The sequence below is a fragment of the Nanorana parkeri genome, unplaced genomic scaffold (assembly GCF_000935625.1).
Source record: "Nanorana parkeri isolate BGI_ZX_2015 unplaced genomic scaffold, ASM93562v1 scaffold285, whole genome shotgun sequence".
NCBI classification, from domain to species: domain Eukaryota; kingdom Metazoa; phylum Chordata; class Amphibia; order Anura; family Dicroglossidae; genus Nanorana; species Nanorana parkeri.
In genome coordinates, this window is record NW_017306553.1 from 685,849 (window position 1) to 704,042 (window position 18,194).

General features: G+C 48.0%; 1 protein-coding gene across 1 annotated transcript in view; it reads left to right on the top strand.

Annotated features, from left to right (window-relative positions):
* The window catches only part of TRAF6 (TNF receptor associated factor 6), a 22,271-nt gene extending 6,624 nt beyond the window's left edge, over positions 1–15,647 (top strand). The window contains exons 2-7 of the mRNA XM_018557468.1: positions 214–538; positions 5,191–5,341; positions 6,830–6,988; positions 9,264–9,338; positions 12,508–12,585; positions 14,731–15,647. Coding sequence (XP_018412970.1) covers positions 246–538; positions 5,191–5,341; positions 6,830–6,988; positions 9,264–9,338; positions 12,508–12,585; positions 14,731–15,642 — 1,668 coding nt within the window. The 5' untranslated portion in view covers positions 214–245 and the 3' untranslated portion in view covers positions 15,643–15,647. The remainder of the gene's footprint in view (positions 1–213; positions 539–5,190; positions 5,342–6,829; positions 6,989–9,263; positions 9,339–12,507; positions 12,586–14,730) is intronic.
* Positions 15,648–18,194: the final 2,547 nt, after the last annotated feature.

The following is an 18,194-nucleotide window of genomic DNA, read 5'->3' on the forward strand; positions in this document are numbered from 1 at the left end:
GGGGGGGGTTGTTGTCCAGCAGGGGAGGACTCGGGCAGGGCTGACAACTCTGCTTGAGCTCCTGGTACAGTTTACCTCTGGGTGGGGCGTGGACTCTTGCCATAAAGCGCAAACATGCCCAGCGAATGCAGGTCATTAATGGTAATAAAAGATTTTGTGATAAACAATGCATTTGAATATTCATGAATTTTGGCTTTTTGTTTCCTCTCTCAGATGGTCTCGGGGCTCCCAGCTCTCCATTTATTATGAGTCTAGTCAACTCCAGGACCAGCTTCGAGGTCTCGGACGACGCCTGCTGTGCAGCTATGGCTGCTTGCTGCATGAACACCAAGGATGACGTCACCAGCCCATCCGTGGAGACCCCCGGTGGGAACTCTTCCAGCCTGGTCATGGAGGAGACGCAAGGCTACGATGTGGAGTTTGACCCCCAGCTAGAGAGCAAATACGAGTGTCCCATCTGCCTCATGGCACTGCGGGAACCACTGCAAACACCGTGCGGACACCGCTTCTGTAAGGCCTGCATCCTAAAGTCTTTAAGGTGGGCAGTCACTGTCGCACAGCTTCTTGGCTTACTAGTCAATCAGTATGAGCTTGGCTCCAAATATGGGTTCGTCCAAACCTGGAAGGGAGCTGTCGGTACTGACCCAATCGGCTGTGGCCAGGGCGTTCCCCCACTACACTCCTACAAAAGGATGAGGATGCTGGTGACATCATTGACATTCTTTGGCCATAGAAGGACATAGACCTAACATTGCCAGGTGGCCATAAAGGATCAATTATGTCTCCAGCATCCTTCCCCTTTGTTTATGTGCAGCTGTGGGGGGACCTTGCCACAGTTGATTGGGCCGGCACTCTGCGCTTTCAGTTGTCAAAGCTTTCTGTATCAGGATGGAAGCACAACTGAAGTTTCACCAGTCAGTTTGTTAAAAAAGAAAACCCCGCCCATACACACTCCAAAACAATATTACAGTTTTATTTTTTTAGATCCACCCAGTCTCTCTGTGAACTGGAATGGATCCTCATCCTGGGGTCCAGTGTGGACTGGTGAGCTGTGATGGAGCTCCATCCATATGTGCATTGCTTGCACAACTCCCTTGCACACCCTGTAGAGGCGCCGGGAGCCAGAATGTTTGAAGAAATAGGTCACCAGCACTCAAAAAGTTTAAAAATGAATAAGTCCTTTTTATTGGACCATGGTGTCACGACAATCGAGAAAAGCCGACGTTTCGGGGCCACGCAGGGTCCCTTTCTCAAGGCAGAAAATGTGACAATGTGATAACACCCACTTACTACATTTATACCCCATATTGTTAATTAGTTAATAGAACACACCCCCGGTGATGTCAGAGCGGCGGGAAAAAACGCCATATTTTAAAATGCATAATCTCATTTAAAATCATGTGTATATAAAACATCAGAATCACTTACTAAAAGATCCCCATGGTCTGATGTTCAAAATCGGTGCTGTGGCGGTATGTCGTCCGTCATAAACAGTGGTCTTTATGTTGCATCATTAAGTGGTATAGCAGTATTGCTCTCCGATATCAGAGGATGTGCACAGCGTCGCCGAATACCGGCGCATTCAATACGCGTCATTAGTAACCATGGCGATCGGGAGATACAATTTCTACTCTATCGTATTGCGCATGTGCCGACCTATATAGCATATATATATACCTATATCTCCTCCGTTGCCCCCTCCTATGCGAATTTATTTATAGGCTACCTCGAGGAATGCCTAATTTACCCATGTGAACTGTTTGAACACGTGAAACTGTGGACAAGATATATAGATGACATCTTTGTGGTTTGGTCAGGATCTAATGATGACGTACAGATCTTTGTGGAATATCTGAATACACTAGCACAGGGCATTATTTTCAATCCAGAAATGTCACATTCTAACATTTCGTTCCTGTATGTATTGGTAACCAATACAGCAGCATATTTTGAATGAGAACTGACAGTGCTGCGCTAGGGGAATGCTGAGGAGCCTCTCGCCTAGAAAAGTGGAAGGCATGCGTTGACCCACTGAACACCGGGTCACTACCCACCTGTTGAGAACAAAGGATCTAGCACAGTGGTGGCGAACCTTGGCACTCCAGATGTGCCAAAACTACAAATCCCAACATGCATCTGCCTCTGGGAGTTATGTCTGTGGCTGTCAGAGCCTTGCAATGCCTCATGGGACTTGTAGTTCCAAAACAGCTGGAGTGCCAAGGTTCGCCACCACTGATCTAGCATAACACTAGGGAGGCCAGTGTTGTCAGTTCCTATATTTCATCCTATACAGGGCCTATTGACATCATCGCATTATTAAACGCACATTCGTTTTCCTTAAAGCGCTTAATGCTTTTTTTAGTGCGTTGCAATATATAGCAAATTGTGTAGAATGCGAACGATCTGCGCATTGCAGTAAGACAAATGTGGCATGCAGCATATTTGGTGCATAGTAGCTCATTCAGAATTAATGGGCCTCTTAACGCAATGTAGAATACGCAATAACGCACATGCATTAACGCAACGCTCGGGTATAAACCTGAGCCGCAGTCCCACAAAGCCTTTTGGAGAGGTGCCATTGAATTGGCTTTCCACATGCCAACCCCCCCTCGTGGCTATGACCGCAGCTAGCGATATGCAGGAAATGTGTAGGAAACACACCAGATAAGGGAAGGAAACGGGTGAAATGATCGACTTTCCATCGGCCGTTTCAGAAGCTGTTTGATCTTTGTCCTTTCTCTGCCACATGCGCTACTGCGGTTAATTCTGCGAGCCAAAAACATGTTCCCTCCCTTACTTATCCCGGCACATCCTGTTTGTGTAGATTCACATATATATATTCTGTGACCCGGTTTCCTGGCTTGGTCACCCTGTCAACTTTCCTCCCTTGTTGGTTCGTGTTTATCTTATCAGAGATGTTATCCATTACGTTATGTGTGTGACATCCTACTGCCATGAATGAAAACACATTAGGAAGAGGAATTAAAGTTAGTCTTTTTTTTTTTTTTTTCTTTTATCTAAATATAAAGAGTAACTAAAATGTGAGCCCCAGGCAGATATAATTGATACAAAGTTATATATATATATATTCTCATACACACACTATATTGCCAAAAGTATTGGGACGCCGGTCTTTACACGCACATGAACTTTAATGACATCCCAGTCTTGGTCCGTAGGGTTCAGTACTGAGTTGGCTCCGCCCTTTGCCGCTATAACGGCTTCATCTCTTCTAGGAAGGCGTCCACAAGGTTTAGGAGTGTTTCTATGGGAATGTTGGGCCATTTGTGAGGTCAGGTACTGATGTTGGAGGAGAAGGCCAGTCTCGCTCTAATTCATCCCAAAGGTGTTCTATCGGGTTGAGGTCAGGACTCTGTGCAGGCCAGTCAAGTTCCTCCCCCCCAAACTCCCCCATCCATGTCTTTATGGACCTTGCTGTGTGCACTGGTGCGCAGTCATGTTGGAACAGGAAGGGGCCGTCCCCAAACTGTTCCCACAAAGTTGGGAGCATGAAATTGTCCAAAATGTCCTGTTATGCTGATGCCTTAAGAGTTCCCTTCACTGGAACTAAGGGGCCAACCCCTGAAAGACAACCCCACACCATAATCCCCCTCCACCAAACTTTACACTTGGCACATAGAGAGCCGGTCAGCTGTATTGCAGTGCTAACAAGGTAGATTCTGATATGAGCAGCGTGACGGAGAGATCAGCTCATCAGTCTTCTGCTTCTCCTTTTGCTATCCATTTTCACACGTCTGCCCATAGACTTCCATTGGGTATGCGGACTGGATTTGGACTGGACATTGAAAGGAGAAGCAGCAGACTGATGAGCTCTTAATGCCTCTTTGTCTTTCACTTGAGCGCTACAGCACAGCTGACTGGCTCCCGGTGCTGCCCCTTCCTCTCCCAGTCTGATCAATGCTGTATAAGGGTTTGCATGCAACTGATGCCAAGTCTGCATTTTGTGATGTATTAATGATTACAAGGTTACATTTATTTGTGTCTTTTTAATATTTGCCTGGAGCTCAGCTTTATAATAAAAGTTTAAACTCTGGGCACAAAAACCTGAATTCAAATATATCCCTCAGTTACCATAAAGGGTATCAATCCACTTAGTGCGCACCAAATGCCTTTGCAACGTTGTAAAAGTAGTGGTGACATCATCACTGTACTGTACATAGCCTGAGCAGAGCTGCAGGAGCGACCCAGCAGGCCCCACCCACTACAGAAAAAGGAGGGGGCGGAGACAAGACCAGTCACCCTGCACAAGGAGAGAGAGCAGCAGTGATTGGTCTTTATTACAGGAGGGAGCAGAGACAAGACCAGTCACCCTGCACAAGGAGAGAGAGCAGCAGCAGTGATTGGTCTTTATTACAGGAAGGGCCGGAGACAAGACCAGTCACCCTGCACAAAGCGAGAGAGCAGCAGTGAGCGGTCTTCATTTTCAGGAGGGGTGGAGACAAGACCAGTCACCCTGTACAACGCAAGAGAGCAGCAGTGACTGGTCTTTATTACAGGAGGGGCGGAGACAAGACCAGTCGCCCTGCACAAGGCAAGAGAGCAGCCGTGACCGGTCTTTATTGCAGGAGGGGGCGGAGACAAGACCAGTCACCCTGCACAAGGAGAGAGAGCAGCAGTGACCGGTCTTTTATTACAGGAAGCTCCAAGTCTCACACTGGATCACTGCACAGATCTGGAAAAAATACACAGAGCTCACCAAGATTTGAGGAAGAATACACACGGCTCTTGTATTTAGACAACATTTGCTTGTCCCAGAGTTCTTCTTGAAGTTCCTCATATATTGAGTATGAAGGAGATGTGTCGGGGAATCTCCGGGTCAGCTGTGTTTTCAGTTTCATTGTCTTACCATTGATTACCATAGGACCACACCTTTTATAGAGGCATCTCCATACTGTGCGTCACTTCCTCATATGTCTGTATATGAATGCAGTAATGCCTTTTTTTTAATTAAACGTAGAGACCGGTTTTAATACCTTCCCCCCCTGCTGACTATCAGGACTGAGCAAAGGGGATTTTTGCGAGTGTGTATGACGTTGGCAGGGACGTGACTCTGCAAACTCCTCCTAGGCTGAGTCTTTGTAAACCTCGGCAGGAGTTCTTCACGTTAGATAAATCATATCAATGAAGTGGTTGGTTTGCCGGTGCTGATGCCTTGCCGTGTTTTTTCAGAGACGCCGGGCCGAAGTGCCCAGTGGACAACGACCTTCTCTTGGAGAACCAGCTGTTCCCGGATAACTTTGCCAAACGAGAGATCCTTTCCCTTATGGTGAAGTGTCCCAGCGAATGCTGCTCGGCCAAGATGGAGCTGAGGCACCTGGAGGTGAGCACAATGTTCAGAGCAATTCCTTCCTAGTCTATTGAGCAGAGGTTTGGTTGTAGGAAATCCTAGTCTGTGTTGTTCCTATGTATGTTCCGAATGTGATGTCATTGCTTTCTAGTGCATGGGGCATATTATAAAGCACATTCACTGCAGGTGAATCCATCCCTGTCATTCTCAAGTGTATTACCTAGGGCTGTGGAAATGAAAGATTAATTTCTCGATTAATCGTTCGACTTTTTGATCGATTAAAATGATTTTGATCGCTAATGAAAACACTCACCTCTCCGCCAGCTTCCGGGAGTCCCGTCGGCGATCCGGTAACGTCACGGACATCGACATCACCGGACTCCTCCCCTCTTCCCCAAGTGGCTCCGTCGGCTAACGAAGGGAAGGGGGGGGAGGAGTCCGGTGACGTTGATGTCCGTGACGGCTAACGAAGGGAAGGGGGAGTCCGGTGACGTCGATGTCCGTGACGTCACCGTACTCCTCCCCCATTCATTAGCCGACGGAGCCACTTGGGCCGGTGAGTTTGCCCAAGAAACTTTCTGCGTGAGCGCCAGCCAAGGCATTGGCCTATACACATACAGCACAACAATGAAGTCATAAAATGAACTAGGATCACACTAATCCAGCACGTTTATTAATCTCTCGTGCCCCACTCAAGTGGCGGCCATATTGAGTGGGGCACTTGAGATTAATAACGCGCTGGATTAGTGTGATCCTAGTTCATTTCATTACTTCATTGCTGTGCTTTATGTGTATAGGCCAATGTAGTTGGATCTGTATGTGCGTTTATAATCGATTTAAAAAAAAATTCTATTAATCGAACACGAACATTTTAATCATTACCAGCCCTAGTATTACCACATTTGCAACTGTTGGATTTGTCTTTGGTGAAGGCGTTTCTGTAGATTCCAGGCTGTAGGCTGTCTGTTTAAACAGGAAGGTAGGAACTCACTGGATTTCTGGCAGATCCACAGGTTTTTGTAAGTAAGCTCAAAATCTTGATTGGAGGTATTACAGAAGACTATTGTTGAGACAGTTATGTTCTCATATGGCAGTCATGTACAAATGTATTTTCAGTGAATGCGGGACTGAATCAGCTGGTGTGTTTGGATAGGCTTTAAGGCGTCCATCTTATGTCTATAAGGGTCAGTCAGTTGCTTTCCAACAGAGCTCTTTTGGAGGAAACCTTGATCTTATATATCAAACTTCAGCCTTCCAGTTGTGGTGAAACTACAAATCCCATAAGGCATTGCAAGACTGGCAGCCACCGGCATGACTCCCAGAGGCAGATGCAAGCTGGGATTCGTAGTTTCGCCGCAGATTGAGGGCTGAAGTTTACCTACCCATGTTATAGAGAATGTTCAACTGCCCTAAGACCAGCTAATCTATGCTGGGCAGCAAATTCAGCTCTAGGTGTGGATGAAGACCATCGGTCTCAGAATGCTCTCATTCTAACTCTCTCATTGTGATCTCTGTGTGCAGCATCACAAGGCTATCTGTGAGTATACCAGCGTGGAATGCCGACACTGCCAGGGACTCTTCCAGAGAAAGCAACTGGAGCAGCACGAGGTGGTGGAGTGTCCGAGGCGAGAGGTGTCCTGCGAAAACTGTCTTGTGTCTATGCCCTATGAGCAGGCGCTGGTGAGTCGGGTGGAACTGTACATATAATTACCATAAGGGTCTGTGGCAGGTTTATCAGTATTGATCAAAGCTTGGGATTATAGGCTTTCTCTCACTGGCAAAAACTGGAAGTAAATGACCCAGAGATCCAGATTAGAGAAGATGTATTGTCTATTGTTCAATCATGCGTTTATTATATGCTAGGGATATACCAATACTAGTATTGGTGCCGATACCGAGTATTTGGGGGACTACTCGTACTCACCCAAATGCTCCGATACCCGAACTTCCAGTCAGTCCATGACCGAGTGCCCGACTTTTCAGAGGGGGTAACATTAAAATGACTGCCATAGATAGATAGTAGGGATGCACCGATACCGAGTATTTGGGCGAGTACTCGCCCAAATGCTCTGATACTTTCCGATACCGGAACTTCTGGTTAGAGGGAGATGTCCCTCTGACTGGCATTGCTGAGGTATAATGCAGCCAGCTTCCTTTCCAATCGGAATGCCGGGCAGTGGGTTATGACCTGATTGGCTAGGAAGCCGGCTTCATGTGTTGCTAAGTAGCCTGGCTTCCTGACCAATCAGGAAGCCGGGCGGCACGTAATGACCCACCTCCCGGCTTTCTGATTGGTCAGGTAGCCAGGCTGCCTAGGAACAAGTAAAGCCGGCTTCCCAGCTAATCGGGAATCCAGGAGGCGGGTCATGATGTGCCGCCCGGGTTCCTCATGACTCGCCACCTGGCTTCCTGATTGGTCAGGCAGCCTCTGAAGCCAGTAGTCTTTCGCTAGAAAACCGGCTTCACAGGCAATCAGGAACCTGGGTGACGGGTCATTATCCACCACCCGACTTCCTGATAATCTGGGCACACAGCATCGGTACTCGATACTGGAAAAAAACGTTATCGGTGCATCCCTTTTTATATACAGTTCCAAAAAGACAAGTTTTTTTTTAAATTGCATATTTCACAAAATATAAATCATTACCCGGGGGTACTTCATGCATACCACTTGCAGCCAGCTAATTTTACAGATATGCTGTGAGGCGGGACTTGAATAGCCAGAGGGATAAGATTATACAAAACGCACAGTGAGTCAGAGGAGGAGGAATGAATCTCGATCCCTCTCTGCCCGCAAAATGGAACCATCTTGCTTAGTTTGTTACACACAGGGTGCCGACTGGCAGGCAGCGCCGGTCTCTTTTATTAGACGCCCCAGCATGCTTTGCAGCCGGGGTGTCATAGATGCGCCCAGCTTTACATTTTCTTTGCAATGAAATATATTTGATAGAAATATTTAAACATCTAACAATGTAAAAGTAAAACTTAGCAAAAAAAAAGCATTATGCTATCCCTTTAAAATGTGATTGTCAACATTTTAAAAGAGAACTACGGGGTAAGTGTTTTTCCCCATAGTTCTCTTAAAGGTCACAGGAGGACATATACTAACCTCCTCACGTGACCCAAAGCTCAGTATATAGCGGGCTATTGCCCGCTGTATATTGAGAGCACCGCACCCGGGACGGATCCCGACCTTACTGTTGAGATCCACCCAGCTGGTTGATTGACAGCTGCCTATCTAGAGTCAGAGCCAGCTATGCCCGTCTCATCCCCGTTCGTTCCTCCAGTCAGCGCTGGAGGATGGGAGTGTGGAATCCCTGTGGGGAGCGGTGACTGAGAGACCGGTGTGTGTTCGCTCACTTCCCAATCTATAGAGTCGACGTGTGACAGCTTCAGTGTCACGCGTCGGCTTTACCTATGAGGATGAGTGTAAATCACTCGCCTCATAGTTCTCCTTTTTAATTAAAATTATCAATCCTAAAAGAAAAGGGAAATGGTAAAGTTGGGTACCCAGAGTTACTGCAGCAGCAGCAGCGTCACATGACCGATGCCTAGGTGTATGTCCCCATGCACTCACCATAGCAGAGACTATGTGACCAATGCCACTGAGTTCTACGTGATGACCCTCCTGCAATTTTACTGGGTTCCTTGTCACATATCCTTTTCCTTCCTGTATATGAACACCTTCAGCAAACTAGTCTAGGAGACGCGGCTTATAGGAAGTTGGATTCTTCAGACATTGGGCTGTTTTTTTATTTCTTTTTGGGTTGATGAGAGACACTGGAATATTATGTGCAGGTAGACATAGTCCCGCTTGCAGGATCGAGGAGTATGGTTGTTTGTGAATGTCCCTTTATAATCTAACATACAAAAACAGTCTTGTGTAGGTTTTTTTTATCACATGCTTTTGAAAAACCTAAGTCTCGGACGTCTTCTTTTACCTTCCCCAATGCAGGATCATGAGCAGACGTGCCCTTTGGCCTACGTAACTTGTGAATATTGTGAGACCAGCGGCCTTGTGCGAAATCAGGTAGAGACGTCCTTGTATAGTTTTGGAATGCATAATTCTCTTTTTGAACCACTGTTGTTGTTTTTCTTTGCCACATGCCATTACACTGCTGCTATGCTTATGTCAGAAATATCTCTCCGTTGACCATAAAGAAAATGTGAGCCCAGACCATGGAAATGGTGATCTCTGTCCCAATGGTAAAGATTGGCCATTAGTACCTTTTTTAAGATGGTAGCATATTGTCTGAAATCTTTTCATCTGCACAGGGCTGTGGGTGCTGCCATCTTGGATTCCTCTGGAGGAGCTAGGGACAGGTGATGGATTTCATTCACTGCTCACACCCTATATCTAAGGCCTACACTTGTAATCTGCCTCTGGCTCTTTATAAAGTGGAATTGAAATTAAAGTTCCCCCTATATGGTAGCTCACCTATGTGACGGTCAGTGTCAATATTGCAGTCCAGGAATTTTGACTAGCCCTCCCTCTGTACCTCACTAGTAGGATGCACCGATACCGGTATTTTGGTACCGAGCACGAATACCGATAATTTTTTTCCGGTACTCGCCGATACCAATTACAGAGTACCGGAAGTCCCATTCAGGAAGCCAGGTGGCGTGTAATGACTCGCCACCTGGCTTCCTGATTAACAAGAAAGTCTGTCCCCTCTCACCTCGGCATGTCCAGCCTGTCGCCCCCGGGGCCTCTCCGGCCAGGAGCGGCCTTCTTCCGGTACCCGGCTGGAGCCGTCTTGCTGACCAATCATGGAAGCCGGGCGACGTGTAATGACTCGGCGCCCTGATTTCTGATTGGCCGGGAGACCGGCTCCATGCTCCCTTGTCATGAGATGACAAGGGAGCATGAAGCCGGCTTCCCGGCCAATCAGAATGCCGGGCGCTGCGTCATTACACGCTGCACGGTTTCCAGATTGGCCAGGAAGCGGCTCCATGCTCTCTCGTCACAAGTGACGAGAGAGCATGGAGCCGCTTCCTGGCCAATCTGGAAACCGTGCAGCGTGTAATGACGCAGCGCCCGGCATTCTGATTGGCCGGGAAGCTGGCTTCATGCTCCCTTGTCATCTCATGACGAGGGAGCCGGTCTCCCGGCCAATCAGAAAGCAGGGCGCCGCGTCATTACATGTTTCCTGGCTTCCATGATTGGCCAGCAAGCCCGATGCTTCCTGATACAGGAAGTATCGGGCTAGGCATCGGAGCATTTGGGTGAGTACCAGTACTCGCCCAAATCTCTATCGGCACCGATCTCGATACTAGTATATTGATTGGTATCGGTGCATCCCTACTCATTAAAAAGCAGCATGGCTGAATGAGGAGGTTAAGCGAGAATCTATGTAGTGCACATTTGTATAGGGCATAGTGTAAGTTTGTGGGTGAATGCGACAAACATTCAAAGGTGGCGCAGGCTTTAGTATGTGAGGGGGGGGGGAGGGGGGCTCAAATTACCTATATTGCTTTTGGAAAAATGTAAACATGGTTACTGGAATTAACAATTTACATTGTAAATGATTGAAATAACTACCACTGAATTGTGGCTTTCATTTGATTTGCTGATGCATGCTTCAGTTCCACTTTAAGCAAAGCGCCTTTGGAAGTAATGTGACTTCTGGAGCACTTGGGAATAACTTGCAGGCCAAGACACTATGAAGAGTAAAAACACAACCAGAGCAGACAGCTCATTCCCGTGACAGGTGCCCTTTACATTCCATAGCCTATGGATTGCACAAAATTATGAGCAGACAGCGAAGGAAAGACTACCGTGTCACAGATGGGAGAGGGTGGCAGCATTCTCTGATGTTCATATTTCCTGCTTTAATTATATATGTATGTACATGATCAGACTTTATACCAGTCATTCAGAAAAGAGCAAACCATCAATGTGCACGTAAAGAAGACCTCCGGGCTGGGGCGTAGCTAGAAATCACAAATTTTGTATGGGGCCCCGTGATTGCTAGTTATGCCACTTGCAGAGCCCACCTGATATACTAAACAGCCCACCTGAATTGACCCTGCAGAGCCCACCATGGACTCTCTATAGTGGGCTCTGCAGAGTCTCAGATGGGCTGCACACCTCTTACCTGTCGGCGCTGTCCGCCTCCGTGGTCGCCGGGCCCCGCCTCCTCTTCTATTGACGGGGCCCCGTCTGCTCTTAGGTCGCTGGCCAGTGATGTAAGAGGAGGCGGGGTTGCTCTTAGGCGGGCCCCGCCTCCTCCACTGGCCTCTTCTGCCGCAGCTGCTGGCTGTCACTGACACAGCTCCGCAGCGGCTGTTCCTCTTCACAGCCGCTGCTGAGCTTTGTCAGTGACAGCCAGCACATCTACATGCCATAGCGACCCACACGGCATCAGAGGGATGCCCTGGCTGGGCACCCTGTGCCCGTGCCCCATAGTGGCCGCCTGGGTTGCTATGGCGATTGTTACGCTACTGCCTCCGGGCAAAAGTAATTAGCCCTTGCAGTGGGGCTACCCCCGGCTTTGCAAGGGCTAAGTGCTCGTTTTCAGCTAGCTGTAAAATAACAGTGTTATTCACCTGATTCTCGCAGCCCTTTGGCTGTTAAACCGGCCCTTCCAGCCCATCTCCCCCTCCGTTCCAGCAGTCTAAGGTCCCGTGAGTCATCAGATCCAATACACTGTGTATTGGATGTGAGGAAGCTGAGGGACATACAGTTGCTGCAGCAGAGGAAGAGACGGGCTGGAGGGAGCTGGCTGCAAGGATTGGGGGAGTGTAACTTTATTTTTTCACCCAGACCAAAATGAGCAGTTAACCCTTGCATTGCAGGGGTAGCCACACTGCAAGGGTTAAGAACATTTTTGCCTGGAGTTCTTCTTTAAGCAGAATAATGTTTTAAAACCGTATTGCCTGTGTTGATGGGTTTTTGGTCACCTGAAGCTGGTTTTGCAGTCCCATACAATGGTAGTGTGAAACCCGCTTGAAGCTGATGAAATGCAGATCAGATGGAGGTCATATCCACAGATCAGATGGAGGTCAGATGCACCTGCAAAAAAAAAAAAAACTCTGAATGATCTCAGAAGCGTTTCAAACTGATGCCATCAACACAAACCCAAAGCCCATTAACGCAGATCCTAGTTCTTTTCCTATTCCCTAATACTTTAGTGTCTGTTTATCATTTGTAGGAATCTGCGATCAGTACAAGTAATTATTGTATGGTTCTTTTCCAGATGGCCTTTCACTATAACATGGACTGCATAAAGGCCCCCATTCCGTGTATCTACAGCCAGTTTGGATGTAATGAAAAGGTGAGGTTGAAGCTTTACAAATAATAGAACTTCCTATAAAGGCTTTATGACTTGGTGTTCACGGGGCAAATTGCAGCAGGCATGAAGTACAGTCACCGAGAAGTTACATTCCCGCAGCAAATCTCTAAATCTTCCTTTCAGAGCTGAATCTGAGGCCGATCTGGCAAAGCATTGGCTCTTTCTGATGGTGACCAAGCTTAGGCACCCCTGCCTACCCCTTGGACATTGCTATCGGCGAGTGAGGTTATCCATCATAGTAATGGACCAATAGGAATGTGTGGGGGACATTTGGCTTTGTCAAGAAGTTTCAGGAGGCATCTACTTTCAGGTATGAAGATGAACATGACTCTAGGGATGCAACATGACTCGGTGTCGATGCCAAGTATTTGGGCGAGTACTCGTAATCGCCCAAATGCTCTGATACCTGAGCTTCTGGTATCGGGAAGCCGGGCAGCAAGTCATTACACCTTGCCCGGCTTCTTGATTGGTCAGGAAGCCGGCTCCATGCTCCCTCGTCACTTTGTGAGGAGCAAAAGAAGCTGCCCTGTGTAAGCTATTTGCATCTAAATTGTACCTTTTAAACAGGACTGTACGTGCTTCATGTGGTGCTGTGGAATAAGTAGGGATGCACAGATACTGTTTTTTGGTATCGAGTACCGATATTTTTTTGTCAGTAATCACCAATACTGAATACCGATACCGGAAGTCCCATTAACCTCCCTGGCGGTAATCCCGAGTGTGGCTCGGGGTAATTTTCATTACCAAGAGCGGTAACCCCGAGCCACACTCGGGATTACCCAGTGCGTTACTTACCTTGTCCATGATCACCGCTGTGTCCTCCAGCCGATGCCGGCATCTGTCTTCCGGGTTCTGTCCCTTGCGAGCGTCTGCGTCACACAGGGGCGGAACCGGCGGGAAATGTAAAAGAAAAAAATAAACAAAAAAGGAAAAAATAAAAAATAATCAGACCGCCAGGGAGGTTAAGGAAGCCAGGCAGTGTGTAATGACTCGCAGCCTAGCTTCCTGATTGGTCGGGAAGCCGGCCAATCAGGAACCTGGACGATGAGTCATTACCTGCCCCCCCCCTGGCTTTCTGATTGGCCAGAAAGTCGGCTTCATGGCCAATCAGAAAGCCGGGCGCTATGTAATGACTCGTTGCCTGGCTTCCTGATTGGCCAACTTCTGAACCAATCAGGAAGCCGGGAGCCACGTAATAACTCGTTGCCAGGCTCCATGCTTTCTCGTCACTTGGTGATGAGGGAGCATGGAGACAGCTTCCCAGCTAATCGGGAAGCCAGGTGGCGAGTCATTACACACCACCTGGCTTCCTTAATGGGACTTTGGTATCGGTGAGTACTGAAAACAAAATATCTGTACTCGTACTCGATAACAAAAAACGGTATCTGTGCATCCCTACATGACTCATTCCACAGCACCACATGGAGCACGTACAGTTCTGTTTAAAAGGTACAATTTAGATGCAAATAGCTTACACAGGGCAGCTTCTTCTGCTCCCAACAGATGAATAGAGCAGTAGACTAGTGAAGGAAATGTTCTGCCGGGACAGAGGTAGGGAAGTTAGTGAACCCGGGGCAAAGCTGAGGTTCACTTTAAAGGAGAACTATGGGGTTAAGGCTTTTCCCCATAGTTCTCCTTAGGGTAACGGGAGGACACAAACTAGCGTCCTCCCGTCACCCTGGGCTCAGTATACCGCGAGCTGTAGCTCGCGGTATGCTGAAGCGGATCCCGAAAATTGTGCTGGGATCCGCCCAGCTGCGTGACTGACAGCTTGGCTCTGCCTATCTAGAGGCAGAGCCAGCTGTACCCGCCCCCTCCCCCGTCCGTTCCGCCAGTCAGCGCTCCCGATCTACTGTGCTGACCTGTGACAGTCTCATTGTCACAGGTCGGCTAGAACTATGAGGTGAGTGAAAAGCACTCACCTCATAGTTCTCCTTTTAGGGCACGCCAGACCCTTTGTGAAAGGATGCCCCCCTTGAAACATCGGGACCATTTATTGAAGTATTCTACTTAGTTTGATCGTTTCATTTGAGTTATAACAACATGTGTTGCTTTGGTGTTGTGGATTTATAGTATTTGGTGGCTGCGTGTAGAAACCTGCTGAGGCTTTTTATTCTTCTCTCCTAGATGCAGAGAGATGATCTCGCTCGGCACCAGCAGGAGTTTACACAGGCTCACATGCGGATGATGGCACAGTCTCTTCTGAGCTTCAGCACCTCCCTCACCCCTACCAGCCACATGCCCAGCATAACGCTTGACCCCACCCAGTTTCAGCCTGGGCCCCCTTCTGTATTCACGTTACCCTCTCGTCTGGTGTCGGGGCATGACACCAACCAAGACAGTCAGCAGCTGAAGGAGACCGTTGAACAACTGGAGGCCCGTCTGGTGAAGCAAGACCACCAGATCCGAGAGCTAATGGCCAAAATGGAAACCCAGTGTGCCTACGTAACCGATCTAAAGCAAACAATCCGTACCTTGGAGGACAAGCTTGTGGAGGTGGAGGCTCAGCAGTACAATGGTATCTTCGTGTGGAAGATTCATCATTTTAGTGCCCACCTAAAAAACCAGGAGGAGGAGAAACCAGTGGTTATACACAGTCCAGGATTTTACACGGGAAAACCAGGTTACAAGCTCTGTCTGCGTCTTCACCTGCAGCTCCCCAACGCTCCTCGCTGTGCCAACTATATCTCCCTCTTTGTACACACAATGCAGGGAGAGTACGACGGCCTCCTCCACTGGCCTTTTCAGGGAACCATCCGCCTCTCCATCCTGGACCAATCAGAAGGGTCCTGTATGCAAGACCAGGAGGAGGTAATGGACACCAAACCAGACTTGCTGGCCTTCCAGAGGCCTACAATGCCTCGAAACCCCAAAGGCTTTGGTTATGTCACATTTATGCACCTTCAGGCGCTCAGGCAGCGGATGTACATTAAAAACGACACACTTTTAGTGCGCTGCGTCGTAACTACACACGTGGACCTCAACAGCCCGCGACGGGAAGGATTCCAGCCACGCAACACCGATGGCACAACAATGTAGTCCTTTTTTAAAAGACTCGTCTTAGGAGCCAATTTTCAGGAATCGCCTTCACACTTTCCGTAATCACTTTATTGTAAGATTTGGGCCGTTTGTAAAGACTGATTTTATATATTTTTTTTTTTTTTCTTATATGGTATGCTGCTTCTTTTCTTCTTTGCTAGAGATTTGACACTGACAATAATTGCTTAAATAACTTTTTGCTCTGGTGATTCTCAGGCATTCACGGCAAACACACAACATAGGAATAGGGATGGAGCTGGAAAATGGAGTCATACGGTTCACAGGTCGCAGTGGTAAATTGCCAGTCCTTGTCCTTACCTGGCTACATTCTGCTACAAATTATAGCAAAGGATCTTCACTTTATGGCCAAACGTTTGTGGACACCTGATCATCACCTCTATATGAGTTTGTTGGACGTCCATATGAGGACCTCCTATATGAGTTTGTTGGAGGTCCAATTCCAAAAACCGTTGGCATTAATACGGAGCTGTCCTTGCTTTTTGGCTATGACAGTCTCCACTCTTTTGAGAAGGCTTTCCACAAGATTTTGGAGTGTGTCTGTGGGAATTTGTGCTCATTCAGCCAAAAGGGCATTTGTGAGGTCCGATACATCTGTTGGACGAGAAGACCTGGCTACTAACTGAGATTCTGATTCATCCCAAAGTGTTTAGGGGACTTGAGGTCAGGCCTCTGTGTTGGCCACTTGAGGTTCTCCACACTAAGCTCCTCAAACCATGTCATGCTGGAACAGAAAGGTTTGACAGAGGATGTGTTGGTAGAGAGCTGGGTCCAAGGGCAGGCAAAATCAAGTGTAGAATCCAGCTCTTGAGGCAGCTTTCTGTCAGCCAGGAAATCCCTGGGGGGTGGAGAGGGGGGTGTATGGGGTGGAGAGTCTGGCGTCAGGTCCTGACGTGCAGCCCGGCTTCTCGATTGGTCAGGAGTCCAGCTTCCCTTCTTGCTGGGAAGCCTGGCTTCCTGACCAATTGGGAAGCCGGACAGCACCTCATGACTTGCCGCCCGACTTCCTGATTTGTCAGGAAGCCTCGGCAAGTGAAGCTGGTGTTCTTCGCTAGAACACCGGCTTCACAGACAATCAGGCAGCCGGGTGACAGGTCATGATGCGCTGCCCGAATTCCTGATAATAAGGGCACGTGGCACTGGTATTTGGTATTGGCGAGTACTGAAAAAAAATGATCGGTACTCGATACCCAAACACTGTACCGGTGCATCCCTACTTTTTGGGCATACAGTAGGTGTGATGCTCAGGTGTCAACAAAATTTGGACCTTATGGTGTAACTGAATTTATGAGGCAAAAGGGTACAAGTGGAGACATCTATACAAAAATAAATGAATGGTATTGGTGAAACTGGTATACTAATACTGCATTTGCCACTGAAAACTGTAAAAGTTTTATTTCAATTGGACTTTATAGGAGAACTATAAGGTGACGTGTGACAATTAAACTGTCACACGTCGGCTCAATAGATCGGGAAGTGAGCGAACACATACCGCCGATCGCTGACTTCTCGATCATGCCCCTGCAGAGAGCGGTGACTGTCAGTCACGGCTCCCTGCAGGGATTCCACCCCGCTCCGATCCTCCATCGCTGACTGGCGGAACTTATAAGGGAGGGGCGGGTACAGCTGGCTCTGCCTCTAGATAGGCAAAGCCATTTATCACTCACGCAGCTGGGCGGATGCAGACAGTAATGTCGAGATCCATCCCGGCTGCAGCGGTCTCAGTATACCGTGAGCTGTAGCTCGCGATATACTGAGCTTTGGGTCACGGGAGGAGGTTAGTATATGTCCTCCCGTGACCCTTAGGAGAACTATGGGGAAAATCACTTAACCCATAGTTCTCCTTTTAAACCTCACCTTTCCTAAATGGTATCGTCCAGAAAGTTGGCCAAGCTGAAAGCAGGGGCGGTTTGTCATATAAGCGCTCTAATCGCCGTAGGTTAAGAATTTTTTTTTTTTTTCTCGTGTATGTTCTTCCTTGTTGGAGAGGGAAATAGAGAATATGTAAAATCTCTGCCTAACGACAACTCCTCCTTGGTTTCAGGTAGGGCTGCAACAACTAATCGACATAATCGATTATAAAGGTGCTACTATAGAGAGGTTATTTCCAATACTAAATGAAGGTATAAAAAGCCTGACGGGTGACTCGGCTCCTTGAAGATTTCTGTTACATAAGCGCTATTGTTTAAAGCGTTTCCTTATTGCCTTTAGGAATTATCACCTTCGCAGGTTTGGCAGCAACTATGTTTCCACACAGGTTAATATCCAGCTCCAGATAGGATTGCCATCGTTAGTTTAAAGGAGAACTATGCGGTCAGTGTTTTTCCCCATAGTTCGCCTAAGGATAACGGGAGGACACAAACTAGCGTCCTCCCGTCACCCTAGGCTCAGTATACCGCGATACTGAGACGCCCCAGCTGAAGCGGATCCCGACAATTATGTCTGGATCCGCCCAGCTGCGTGACTGACAGCTGGCTCTGCCTATCTAGAGGCAGAGCCAGCTGTACCCGCCCCCTCCCCTGTCTGTTCTGCCA